The sequence below is a fragment of the Petaurus breviceps genome, unplaced genomic scaffold (assembly GCF_028583685.1).
Source record: "Petaurus breviceps papuanus isolate PSGF00001 unplaced genomic scaffold, PetGlider_PUasm1.0 156, whole genome shotgun sequence".
Taxonomy (NCBI): Eukaryota; Metazoa; Chordata; class Mammalia; order Diprotodontia; family Petauridae; genus Petaurus; species Petaurus breviceps.
The window spans coordinates 9,170,022-9,183,327 of record NW_027185720.1 but is presented as its reverse complement, the minus strand read 5'-3'; the positions used below and the strand labels follow the sequence as shown (position 1 = coordinate 9,183,327).

The following is a 13,306-nucleotide window of genomic DNA, read 5'->3' as shown; positions in this document are numbered from 1 at the left end:
ACCTGGATCAAATCCGGGCTCAGATACTCAGCACCACAACCAGAAATAACTGGCCATATAACCTTGAGCAAGTTACTTAACCCCGATTGCTTTAAAAAAAAAATGAGACCCTCAGCTGATGTTCATTTTTCTCAGAGGAGTGTTCTAATCTGAAAATGTTTGGCTATAAGATTGACAAGGACATTAAAAATATATTCATATCTATTGTTTTTATACTTCCTTCATTTCCAAAAGTGTCATATTACCAAAGAGCCAGCCCATATATCAAAGGATAAAAAAGAAAGTAGAGACAGAGATGCTGAGAGAAATTATGATATAAAAACAAAGTTATCAAAAAGAGGATATTTAAAAGAAAGGGAGAAATTAGTAGTTCAAGAAAACTAACCAACACATTAACTGAATCAGACAATATATGCAATACTCCACATCCTGAGAAAGAAACTCCACATTTTTCTCTTTTTTTCAAATGCTTTATTAACTTCTGATTTACATCATTCATTTCCACCAGATTTTGAGTGACAAATTTTCTCCCCATTTTTCCCCTACCCACCCCCCCAAAATAGCAGTCCGACAGGATATCCCCTCCTCCAATCTGCTCTCTCCCATATTTTCTCCCATACCCCTTTCGACTTTTCCAGTGGACCTCTATGCCCCAGTGCCAGTATATCTTATTTCCCAATTACATGTAAAATAGTATTGATAATAGTATGTATATATATATACACACATACATATACATATATACACATACACACACACATATATATATATATACATACATACATATTTGAATATTTGATTTTAAAACTTTGAGTTCCAGATTCATTACCTTCCTCCCTTGTCACCCATCCTTACTGGGAAGATAAGCAGTCCAGTATAGGATGTACATGTCTGGCTAATGCAAAACAATAACATAGTAGATATATTGTAAAAGACTGACTATATTTCCCTCCCTCCTATCCCACTTGTTCTATTCTCTACTTTAATCCCATACCTTTTCAAAAGTGGGTGCTTCCAACTTCTCCCCCCAGCCTGCCCTCCCTTCCATCATCCCCCTTCTCATCCCCTTTCCCCTACTCTCCTGTAGGGTGAGATACCCTATTTAGTGTATATTTCATTCCCTCCTCAAACCAAATTCAATGGGAATAAGGTTGACCCATTCCCTTTTGCCCTCCTATTCTTCCCCTCCATTGTAACCATTTTCCCTTGCCTCTTCTGTATGAGATAGTTTACCACATTCTGTCTCTCCCCATCTCCTTTCATTATATTCCTCACTCACCTCTCAATTTTACCTTTTAAGTATCATCCCTTCCTGTTAAATTGGTCCTGTGCCCTCTATCTATGTATACCTGTAAACATATATACACACATTCACATATGTATTCATATGCCCATATACCCTCATATATAGACATATATATGTATATATATACATACATATATATTTCTATTCCCTTCAACTACTGAGAAAAGTTTCATAAGTTACAATTATTGTTTTTCAATGTAGGAATGTTAATAGTTCAAATTTGATAAGTTCTTTATGATTTCTTTTCCCTGTTTACCTTCTCATGCTTCTCTTGCTTCTTGTATCTGAATGTCAAATTTTCTGTTCAACTCTGTTTTTTTTTTCAGCAAGAATGCTTGAAAGTCCTCTATTCTACTGAATGACCATATTTTTCCCTGAAACATGATACTCAGCTTTGCTGTGTAGGTGACTCTTGGTTTTAATCCCAGCTCCTTTGACCTCCAGAATATCATATTCCAAGCCCTTCGATCCCTCAGTGTAGAAGGTGCCAGATCCTGGGTTATCCTGATTGTGTTTCCACAATATTCAAATTGTTTCTTCCTGGCTGCTTGTAATATTCTCTCCTTGATCTGAGAATTCTGGAACTTGGCTATAATATTCCTAGGAGTTTTCTTTTTAGGATCTTTTTCAGCAGGTGATCAGTGGATTCTTTCAACCTCTATTTTGCCCTCTGATTCTAAAACATCAGGGCAGTTTTCTTTGAGAACTTCCTGGAGGATGCTTTCTAGGTTCTTACTTTGGTCATGGCTTTCAGGTAGTCCAATAATTTTTAAATTATCTCTCCTGGATCTATTTTCCAGGTCAGTGGTTTTTCCCATGAGATATTTCACATTGCCTTCTATTCTTTCATTTATTTGGATCTGTTTAAAAGCATCTTGATTTCTCATAAAGTCATTAGCTTCCATTTTCTCCAGTCAAATTCTGAAGCCATGATTCTCCTCATTGAGCTTTTGAGATTCTTTTTCCATCTGGCAAATTCAACTTTTTAAGGCATTCATCTCCTCATTGCCTTTTTGAGCCTCTTTTGCCATTTGAGTAAGTCTGTTTTTTAAAGTGTTATTTTCCTCAGTTAGGCTGTTGACTCTCATTTCATAATTTTCTTGCATTATTCTCATTTCTCTTCCCAATTTTTCCTCCACTTCTCTTATCTGCTTCTTAAGGTCCTCTATGGCCTGTAACCAGCTCATATTTTCCTTTGAAGTTTTTGGTGCAGGAGTTCTGACTTCACTGTCTTCCTCCTGTTCCATGCTTTGCTCCTTTTTGTCCCCAAAATAGGAGTGTAATGTTGGGATCTTCTGTCTGCTTTGTTTCCTTTTCCTGGTCATGTTGCCCCTCAGTCACTTGACCCCTGGGCTTTTTGCCACAGTAGGACTCTGCCACCAGACAGGGGAGCTTTCATCCCAAACACTGGGATTTTCTCAGCTGCCAGAGGTATTGTATGTGTGCCCTCTCTGAGGTCTCCACACACTCTGGCAAGCTGGACACACACCCCAGGACCTCCACCCTAGACTGCAATCCAGATCCAAGAAGGTTAAAGCAAGAGCACTTATCCCTCAGACTGTTGCTTGGTCTCCCTACACTCTGCAGGCCAGGAGCTAAAGCTGCCATGTGGTGCTTGCTGGCTGTGCCAGAGTCTCAGCGGCTTTTTGCCCTGGGGGGCAAAAGCCACGCACTCCCACTTACTGGGTCCCAAAGTCCTGACTGTACTGACCTCTCACTTTGTCCTTTGCATCTATGTGTTGATAAATCTGGAAATGGCCACAGCTGCTGCTGATCTGGAGTCCCTCTGGCTGGTGGTGGCCAGGCCCACCCTCGGGCTAAAGCCTTGGTAAGGTGTTGGGCTTGGCTCCCAGAGTGCTGAGCTGGCCGATTCCTGCCAGCCTACCCGGGCTGTCCTCAGTGGGAGGTTAGCTTCTCTGTGTCATTTTGTGGGTTCTGCAGCTCCAAAGTTTGTTCAGAGTCCCCTTTTTACATGGATTGGGGAAGGTAGAAGCCGGAGCCACAGGGAGGTCGTGCTTCTTCTCCGCCATCTTGGCTCCCTGTGATCCACATTTTTCTTCTCTCCTCTGCAGGGCCAGCGCTGACAATTTTAATTGCAATTTGGCTTTTTTTTTTTAATTTCTGTTCTTTCCATTTATATCATGTCATATGTGTGAAGACAGACAGATAAATGGATGGATTAATAGATGGGTGGATAGATAGACAGATAGACAGACAGACAAGTAGATAGACAGACATAGATAGATAGACAGACATACATTAGATAAATAGACAGACAGACATGTAGATAGATAGATTAAAGATAGATAGATAATTGATAGATAGACAGACAGACAGATGTGGAGGGGGCAGACAGATATGAGAGAGGGAGAAAGGGGAAGAGAGAGGAGGAATAGGAGAGGGAGGGAGGGGAAAGAGAGGAACAGACACAGGGAGAGAGAAATGGGGAGAGGGAGGGAGGGGAAAAAAGGGGGAGGGGGGGGGAGGGAGGGAAGAAGGAAGGAGAGAGAGAGAGTTTCACTCTGTATCAGTTTATCCAAGTCTTTCCCTACTTCTCTGTAGTCTTCATATTCATTTATTATATTATAATATGCAGTTTATTATTGTGTTTATTAAAACATGTAATTTATTAAAATATATTAAAACATATTTATTAAAATGATAAAATATTAATTTATTAAAATATAAAGTATTAAAGATAAATATTAAAATCAGTTATTTATTTATTTACATATGCAGTGCCACAATTTGTTTAGCCATTCCCTAGCCAGTGAGTATCTACTTTGTTTTCAGTTCTTTGCCATTATAAAAAGTGCTCTCATGTTTTGTTTTTTCCTTGTCTCTGGCCTCCTTAAGGTATGTGCCTAGCAGTGGAATCGCTGGGTCAAGGAACATAGACATTTTTCTCATGTTTGATAGCAGAACACCAAACTGCTTTCCAGAATGGTTGGAGAAAGTGTAATTTTTCCCTAGTCTTTGTGGTTGTTTACAGGAAAATGAAGACACCGAAATTGAGAAAAAGAGGTTATTTCTATAGGACTCCCTTGGCACATTTAGCCCTCTCCTCACCTGTCTCTTGCCCGGGTAGAACTTGACCCTTGGCCTTGGGTAGGAAGGACCCCATTGGGCAAGTCCTCTCTGGCTCCAGCCACAAACTTCCTCCAGCACTATCCCTCTGACAGCAGCTTCATGACCAACTTGCCCAATGGCTCCATGATGAACCTGCAGTGTTTGCACCAGTTCCCCCATCTCCCCAACGATGGAGAGAAGGCACCCACAGCCTCTGTCTGCCTCCTCCTCCTCCAGCTCCAGCCTCTTCAGTTCCCCCTTCAGTTCCATGAAGCAGACCACACAGGCAGCCTCTGGTGGTCAGTCAACTCAGCTTCAGTGCTCCCTACACCCATCATCCAGAAACCCAACATCCTGTTGGTGGTGAACGGCACACATACAGCCTGGTAAGCAATGAGCCTGAGTTGTCTTCTGGGGTCCTTCAGAGGCAGGGATGTACTTTGAGGTACTCTGAGAGAATAATGGGAAGGACCTGACAGAGGCTTAGAGTCTCAGGCTACCACTGTCTCAGGACACCATGTGGTAATAGTTTCATTCTTCATATTTGTGTCCACAGTCCCTGGAACATAATTGGCATTTAACAAATGCTGATTGATTGATTGATTGAAGCAAAGATGTTGAAATGTTTCCCCCATGTAACGCAGGGTACCTTGGTCCAACACTCAAGGCACATACCTGAAAGAAGTTTCAGCTTAGGATGAAAGCAGTGCCCAAGTATTGTTGATCCTGGGTCTAAACATCATAAAGATGATAATACCTAGAAATAGGATCAAAGGACTAGAACTTCCACAGAGATGAAGTGACTCACCCAAAGTCACACAAGTATTAAGCAGCAGGGGCTGGATTTGAACTGGGAACCTCCAAAGCCAGTGTTCTTAGAGTGGCAGAGGAGATTAGCCTTGGAGTAAGGGAGACCTGGTTTCAAGTCCTAGCCCAGATACATCCAAGATGTGGGACAAGCATAGTGCCCCGGGGGAACTCCCTAAGTCATGTCCTCCTTGACATGTATCAGGGGAAGGAGTTACCACACTGGGAGTTCCCCTAACTGATGAAATCACAGGCCCAGACCAAACATCAACAGCCCCATATTCCCCACCTGAGTCAAGTCATACCTAGCAAACTGGGTTTAGTTCTGGGTGCTACATGTTAGGAAGGGCAGGAGACTCAAATCTAGACCACAGAATCCTAAATTTAAGAAATTGATAATGTTTAAGCTTTAGGTCTGACATGGCTACTGTTTCCAAGTATTTTAGGGAGCCTTATGCATAAAATAGATTCAACTTATTGAAATGTCCCTAGCAAGCAAAACTAAGAATAAAGTTGCGTGTTTGTGTTTTAATGAGCATTTATTAAGAGCCTACTGTGTGCCATTTATCCTCATAACAACCCTGGGAGGTAAGTGCTATTTTTATTCCTATTTTACAGTTAAGTAAACCAAGGCAGAGAAATGTTAGGTGACTCCCCCAGGGTCACATAGTCAATGAAGAAGCTTCTGAGGCCAACTGTGAACTCAGGTCTTCCTAACTTCACATCTCCTAGGTTACCATTTGCCTGGAAGTTCAAAAGAGGTAGCTTTGGGTCTAATACAAAGAAAAAACCTAATAGTAATTATAACCATCCCCAAGTGGAATGTACTCCCTTAGCAGGTTCATAGGTTTAGGACTGGAAGGGACCTTAGGAGAGTTCTAGTCCTGTTTCTTCAGTTTGCCAATTAGGAAACTGAGGCCCAGAGAGAAGAAGAGGCTTGCCAAGATCATGCATTAAAAAAGTGACAGAGTTGGAGAATCATAAGAAACAACTGATGTTTTCCAAGTGCTTTATAAACATGATGTCATTTTATCTTCACGACAGCCCTTAGAGGTAGGTGCTGTTATCCTCATTTTGTAGATGAGGAAAATGAGGCAAACAGAGGCTGTGGACTTGCCCAGAGTCACACAGTCCATTCCTCATCTCTAAAGGTTTTCAGGTGAAGGTGAGATGAAGCTTGGAATGCTAGTCACTATCTAAATAGTTTATGGGGTTCCAATTTCTCATATCTACTGAATCAGATGACCTCAGAGAACCCATCTAATTGATTCTTGGGCTCTGTTACTTCAAAGTGCCAGTGGATCTGTGGTCACGTTGATCTGGATGTTTGCTCCAGTGAGACAGATCAAAATCCATCCCTGCCTGCCCCTTTTGTTTGATTATTTGACTCTTGCCCATGTCCTCCCAAACATTGATGCAATAGTCTCATACACAAATAGGTCAATGAAAAGAATTGTAAATTATATCAAATAATTTCTTTTAAAATTTTAATTTTAGTTATTAATCTATTTTTTATTTTCCAATTAAAATGTTTTTTCCTCTTTGCAATTCCCACAAATGCACAACATCATCAACAACAAGAAAAAAGGAAACCTTCATAATAAGTATTTTTGGTTATTTGAAGCAAATCCCTCATTGGTTGTGTCCAGAAGTGTTTCTCTCATTTTGTATTTTGATCCTTCCTGGAGGCAGTGAGCGGCAGCCTTCATCACCAGAATCCTGCCTTGTTACTGTGTCTCCTGGAGTTCTGAAGTCCTTCACAGCTATCAAGCAACTTCAAGAGGCAGAAAATGTTAGCCACTGGGAACAAGAGGGAATCAGTCCACACAGTGGCACAGATGTGGAACCACCCCATCTCTAGACTTCTCTCTTATGTCGTCTTTAACAGTGTTGGGAAATTTCCTTTGCAAAAGCTATTGAACTTCCCAAATATGACCACCAGATGGCAGGCATGTCCCACTTTCTCCCTTCAGGTCAGCCCACTAGATGGGCAGGCTCTACCACCATTAAGCTCTTTCCAGTCCCTTTCTTCCCTAGCAGACAACCATGCATTTGTCAGGACAAGTAGTCAGTGACCAGGGGAAAGTGATTATGGTAGAAGACAGCCCACACAGCCCTCATTCTTTCCCTATTGGGAGATTAAAATAGGGAGAGCTGGAGAGATCATAAACTGATGTGGATGGACATGAACCCTGAATCCAAGGCTGGGCATTGCCTGAGGTTCCCTGTAAGCTTGGCCTCCTTTTCCCAGTCCCTGGGGGCCCACGCTTGGGATAAGTTCCTCAGACCTTTTTATTATTCGTTATCCGTGCAAAGATATTTGGATCTCTGTGGTAGAGACGGAGTAGTTGTGGGAATACCCCTGTATAGACCTGAGACGTTATCACACATCTAGATGCTCAACAGGGGGCCTTGAGTCCTAGGCAGCAAGAAGCAATGGGAAGAGAACTAGAGAGGTCTTGAGGGGTCAGCATACCTGGCAATGGTTTGTACATTAGGGCTTAAAGGCACATTGAATGAACTTTAGAACTGGGAACGTCAGAGATGGGCAGTAGCTTAGAACACAGACTGTCAGAGCTGGGAGGGGTCTCGGAACAGAGGATGTCTGTGTTGAGAGGGATCTTAGAATACAAAAAAGCATCAGAGCTGGGAGGTCCACATACCATCACTATACCATACTTTCCTCACCTGTAAAATGAGAGTTGATGATTTCCCTGCCAGTTCTAAATCCTTTGAACCAGGGTTAAAATCTAAAATTGTCCTGCTTGCCAGTCAGATTTTCTCTCTACTCCATCATGAACAATCAATTGGTCCCATTCAGTCCTTGGTCAGGAAAGCATGAAAGGACCTGAGGGTGGTGGTGAGAACATCCCCTCACCATCCCTCCCTCTTACTGTTACCCTTGAAATGGATACTTTTCACTGCTCTGAAAGGTTCCTCAGAAAGCGTGCCCATCCGCTGACTTGTGGTGGATGGAAAGTTGAGGGATTTCGATGTTTATGAACATATTTCCATTTTGTTCTCTTTGGTCTGCCTTGATTGGTGGTAAAACAGCTGCTTGGGGCTCCTCTGCTCAGCTGTCCGTGCCCCACCCTCAGGCTGCTTTATGAGGCTGTGTGTGTACAGGTTGTATGACTGAGTTGTGTAGTGTGGCATGTTTTCAATCCAACACCCTGGAAATGAACAAAGGGCGAATCAGCTTCTGTGAAGCTGCCCCACCTTGGATTGAGGTTTGGGGATGGGCAGTGGGTGGGGCAAGGACATGGATGCGAGGCTGTCTCCTACCTGAGAAGAACATCCCAACTCTCAGCCTGCCCCAACACAGCCCAGCCTTCCTCTTTCTGAAGCCCTTAGTGAGGCTGGATGTTCTGGAATGCTGATGGTCCTCTCCCTTTACCTCACCCATGGCTTTGTTCCCAGAATGTCCACTATGCCATCAGAACAATGACCAATTCTTACCTTTGATTTTCCCCATCCCCCACTTACTGATTTTCTAAGAGGTGAAAGGAGGAAATATATTGGAAAATTCCCCCAGCTTCCTACTCACCAGCCACTCCTGTCTCTTTCTCTTTCTCTGTCTCTGTCTCTCTCTCTCCTCATCTCCCTCTTCTCTCTCCATTTTCCTTTTTATCACCTTTCTCCCTCTCTCTCTTTTCCTTCTCATCACCTCTTTTCTCATCTCCCTCTCTCTTTTCTCTATCTTCCTTATCATCATCTCTCTCTTTCTCCCGTTCTCTCTCATTTATTTTTATCTTTCTCCCAGATTGGGGGAGGGAAAAACATTTTCCCAACATAATCCCAAATTGAATTGTAACTTACCTGAAGTTGGAGGAACCTCTCCTAACTTTCCTGTGCATCCCTGCATTCCTAGAACCCTTAAACTGCCCCCCACAGAGCCCTCTGATGCCTTTTCCCCAGTCAGCCCTGCTTCCTTACTTCACTGATACAGGGTCTCCTAAAACTCTGTCACCATGCCAGCTCCCTTTGTCTTTCCACTCAACACTCTTGCAGTTGGTGATCTCATTGTCTCCCACAGATCAAAGTAGCATCTCTATATGGATAATTCCCAGATCTTTATATTCAGCCCTAATATCTCTATGGATCCCCAGCAGGCATTGTCACATGCCTCTTGATGTCTTGAACTGGAAGTCCTCGAGATACCTAAAAAAAATGTGTCCAAATTCAGAACCCCAAAACAATAGCTGGGTTGGTTTTCCCAAACCCTCTTCCCTATTACTTCCAATGAAGGTGCCACCAATCTCTTTGCAGCCCCGGCTCACAACTTTGGGGTCATCACTCTCTCTCCATATGGCCAATCCATTGCAAAATCATGTTCTAACACCCCAACATAGCTCTTTCACATTCCCTACACAGCCCAGCCTCTAATTCAGGTCCTTACTACTTCTTGTGATAACCTCCAAACTGGGCCTCCACTCAGCTGCCTAGGTGATTTTTCTAAAGCATAGGCTTTGACCATGTTACCCACCCTGCCCAATGAGCTACTTGTTCAATCACATTCAATTCTCTGTGACCCCACGTGGGGCTTTCTTGGCAGATACTAGAGTAGCTTGCCATTTCCTTCTCCAGTTCATTTTACAGATGAAGAAACTGAGGCAAACAGGGCTAAGTGACTTACCCAGGGTCACTCAGCCAGTAGGTGTCTGAGGCCAAATTTGAACTCAGGTCTTCCTAACTCCAGGCCTGGTGCTCTATCCACTACACCACCTAGCTGCCCTGCTACCTCCAAGATATTCTTCTCTTTGACATTTAAAACCATTCATTGCCTGGCACCTTCTTAGCTTTCCAACCTTCTTACACTTTTTTTCCACTCACCTGGTGGTCTAGTTACAAAGGCTTTGAACATTCCATCTCCCATCTCCATAAGTTTGCACTGGCTGTGCCTCATGCCTGGAATGCTCTCCCTAGTCTCCTGGTCTTCCTTTGAAATTTAACTCAAGTCCCACCTTCTTTAATATTTATGGTATGTACATATATATTTAAATTTTTTTAATTTTAAGTTCCAAGTTCTCTTCCTCTCTTCAGCCACCCTCCCCACCCATTGATCAAATCCCACCTTCTTCAGGAGGCCTTTCCCAGCCACCCCTCCTTCCTCTTCCCAGTTGTTCATGCCTGCCTCTCATCCAGGTACTTTCAGTTCTATGACTGAATCCCCGTTGGATTGTGAGCCCCTTGAGGGCAGGGACTGGTTTTTGCCTGTCTTTGCATCCCTGGCATTTAGCACGGTGCCTGGCATATAGTAAGCAGTTCATAAATGCTTGACTGACTCATCACTAGACAATCTTTGAGAATTCCCAAAGCTGAAATATTTATTCCCCTTCCAAACAACCTAGTCATAAGCTTCTCTGAATTTAGCGAGGCCAGTCACTCAGATAATTCAGACCCCGGTCACATCTCCCCTAGACAAATGCCTCCTATCTCATCCCATCCCTTCTCTCTCTAATCCTTCCTCTGCATGACTACCAAAGTGATTTTCTTAGAGTACAGGTGTTCTCTCCACTCAGTAAACTCCAATGACTTCCTATTGATTTAGAGATTAAGAATAAAATCCTTTGTTCACCACGTACATCCCTTCACAGAGTGTCCTAACCTAACTTTCCAACCTCCTAATGAGTTATTTCCTTCTAAGGCCCCTGTGTTCCAAACTGGCCTTCTCATTGTTCCTTTAACACCACTCTCTATTTCTTATGGCCCAGGCTTTGCAATGGCAGTGCCGTCTACCTGGAGTGCTCTCCCTCCTCATCTTGAGCTCTTACAATCCTGAGTTACCCTCAAGACTCAACTTCAAGTGCCACCTTCTACATAAAGCCTTTCTTGGTGCCTCCAAAAGTACCCTCCCTCCCCAAATCATCTTGTATCTAATTGATAGGCATTTTGTCTATGCCTACTGTGTACATGTCGTTTCCACCAATAGAAAGTAATCAACTCAAGGGCAGGGTTTCACTTATGTCTTAGTATTACTAGTGCCTAACCCACTACCTTGAGCTATTGGGTTTTTTTTTTGTTTTTCTGGACCTGTGATTTCATGAGTCTACCAATGCAGACCGTACCCTGTTCTACCCCCTAGTCTTAGAGAGTTAGAGATTGAATTACTCACCCAAAATCACACAGTCTATGTCCAAGACAGAACTTGAACTCAGGTCTTCTTTCCTCTGTGGTCAGCTCTTTTTCCCCTACATCAAATTCTCCTGCCTGACACATAGATGATTAATAAATGTCTGAATGAATCCCCTTCTGGTGGATTACACATGCACAAATCTTTCTTTCCAACATGGCGGTCCCTGTTGGAACTCACTTTCTGCCACCATCACTTGTGATGGTTACCAAGGTTACCACCACCCTCTATCAGAGAGAACCTAGGTAGAAACTAATCCCCAGTAAGATTTAAATGATTGGAAATCACAAAATGTCAGGGTTAGAAGCAAGCCCAAAGGCCAACTTCTCCATTCTGTACTTGAACAGGAAGACCTTCCATGTCCCCAATATTTGGGCCTTTGCTTGAAAATCTCTGGTGGGAAAGAATCCACTCCCTGCCTCTCAGGAAAGCCCATGCTGGAGTCATGTACCATTTCTCTTCATTTGCTTATGGAGTTGTGGTAGCTGTTAATGGAAACTCTTGCAGCCAGCAATGCCTTAATCTAAAGGAAAACATCGTTACTGGCTTTAAATGGTATAATTTCAGGCACCACAGCAGGCCAGGAGGAGGGTGAAGCTTTCCAGGGCTCCATACATCAAGTCAGTGGCCTTATTAAACATAAGTTTGCTATAAAGCTTTGGTTTCTTCCTAGAGCAAGGCCAAACCCCACAAACTCACTGTTCCTGGGAGCATTTTATTTTAGAGGAACATGGAAACAATCTGGTCTGGCCCCTTCATTTTACAGATGAGTATGGAGAGTCTGAGAAGGTACCTTGGTCAAGGTCATACAGTTAGCATGGCGCAGGGCAGGTCTTCTGGGTTCAAATCCTTCTCATAGGCTCGTGGGATATGAGGTGAGGTCCAGTGGTTAGAAACTGATCCATCTCTCTCAGCTTCTGTTTCTTCATCTGTAGAATAAATGGGTTGGGTTGATATCGCATGGCCTTTATGGGCCCTTCAACTCCCTCTCTGGGCCTCAGTTTCCTCATCTGTAAAATGGGGGGGAGGGTTGGACTGGATAGTTTCTGAGCCATCTTCCAGCTTCTAGGTCTATAAGCCTACACTCCATCTCTGGGCTTCAGTTTCTTCATCTGTGAAATGAGAGGACTATATGGCTATGTAGGTCCTTCCAGTTCTCTGATCGTACTTTGATTGTTATTTATAATTAATTTAATGTAGTTCATTATAATAATTCATTAATTACGAGAGAGTCTGGTACAGTGGAAAGTGGAGAATGGGACTCAGTCAGAAGACTTAGATTCAAACCGCAGCTCAACCATAAACACAGGATCTCAGAGCTAGCAGGAACCTTGGCAGAGCTCTCATCCAAGCTGAAGATCAATGAGGCTCTCTCTCTGTAACATCCTTCACAGACGGTCAGCCAGCCCCTTAGAGAAGATCTATTCAGAAAAGACTCACTGCACCTTGAGAGAAATCATTCCACTTAGGGGAAGTTGACTCCAAATCTGCCCCTCTGCAGCTTCTCCCTGATGCTTCTAGCTGTACCTGGAGGACAGACAGAAGCCAGCCCATCGTCCCAGACGGCAAGCCTGCCAGTGACTGCACAGCTGCTGTCACATCTCCATGTTCTCTTCGTCAGGCTAAACATTCATTTATTCAACAGATATTTATTAAAGGTCTAGTCTGTGCTGGGCACTCTGCCAGACCCTGGAGATACAGAGGGGCAAAAGAGAAAATCTCTCCCTTCAAGAAGCTCCTGTTCTATCGTGGGGCCAAGAAAGGGGGTGGCAACAGAGACACAGATAAATAAATACAAAATTTACATATGTGTGTGTATATATACATAGATATGAGAGAGAAATTGAGATTTCAGGGAGTAAATTCAAGGCATATATAAATAAAATTATATATGCACTAGGTATCAAAAAATAGCTAGAAAGATAGATTGGTAGATAGATAGATAGATAGATAGATAGATAGATAGATAGATAGATAGATAGATAGATAGA

At 43.0% G+C, this 13,306-nt stretch overlaps 1 protein-coding gene across 1 annotated transcript in view; it reads left to right on the top strand.

Annotated features, from left to right (window-relative positions):
• Positions 1 to 4,249: 4,249 nt before the first annotated feature.
• Positions 4,250 to 13,306, top strand: part of SYN3 (synapsin III) — a 406,353-nt gene continuing 397,296 nt past the window's right edge. Inside the window, 4 exon segments of the mRNA XM_069082163.1 lie at positions 4,250 to 4,264; positions 4,364 to 4,533; positions 4,535 to 4,676; positions 4,679 to 4,761. Coding sequence (XP_068938264.1) covers positions 4,250 to 4,264; positions 4,364 to 4,533; positions 4,535 to 4,676; positions 4,679 to 4,761 — 410 coding nt within the window.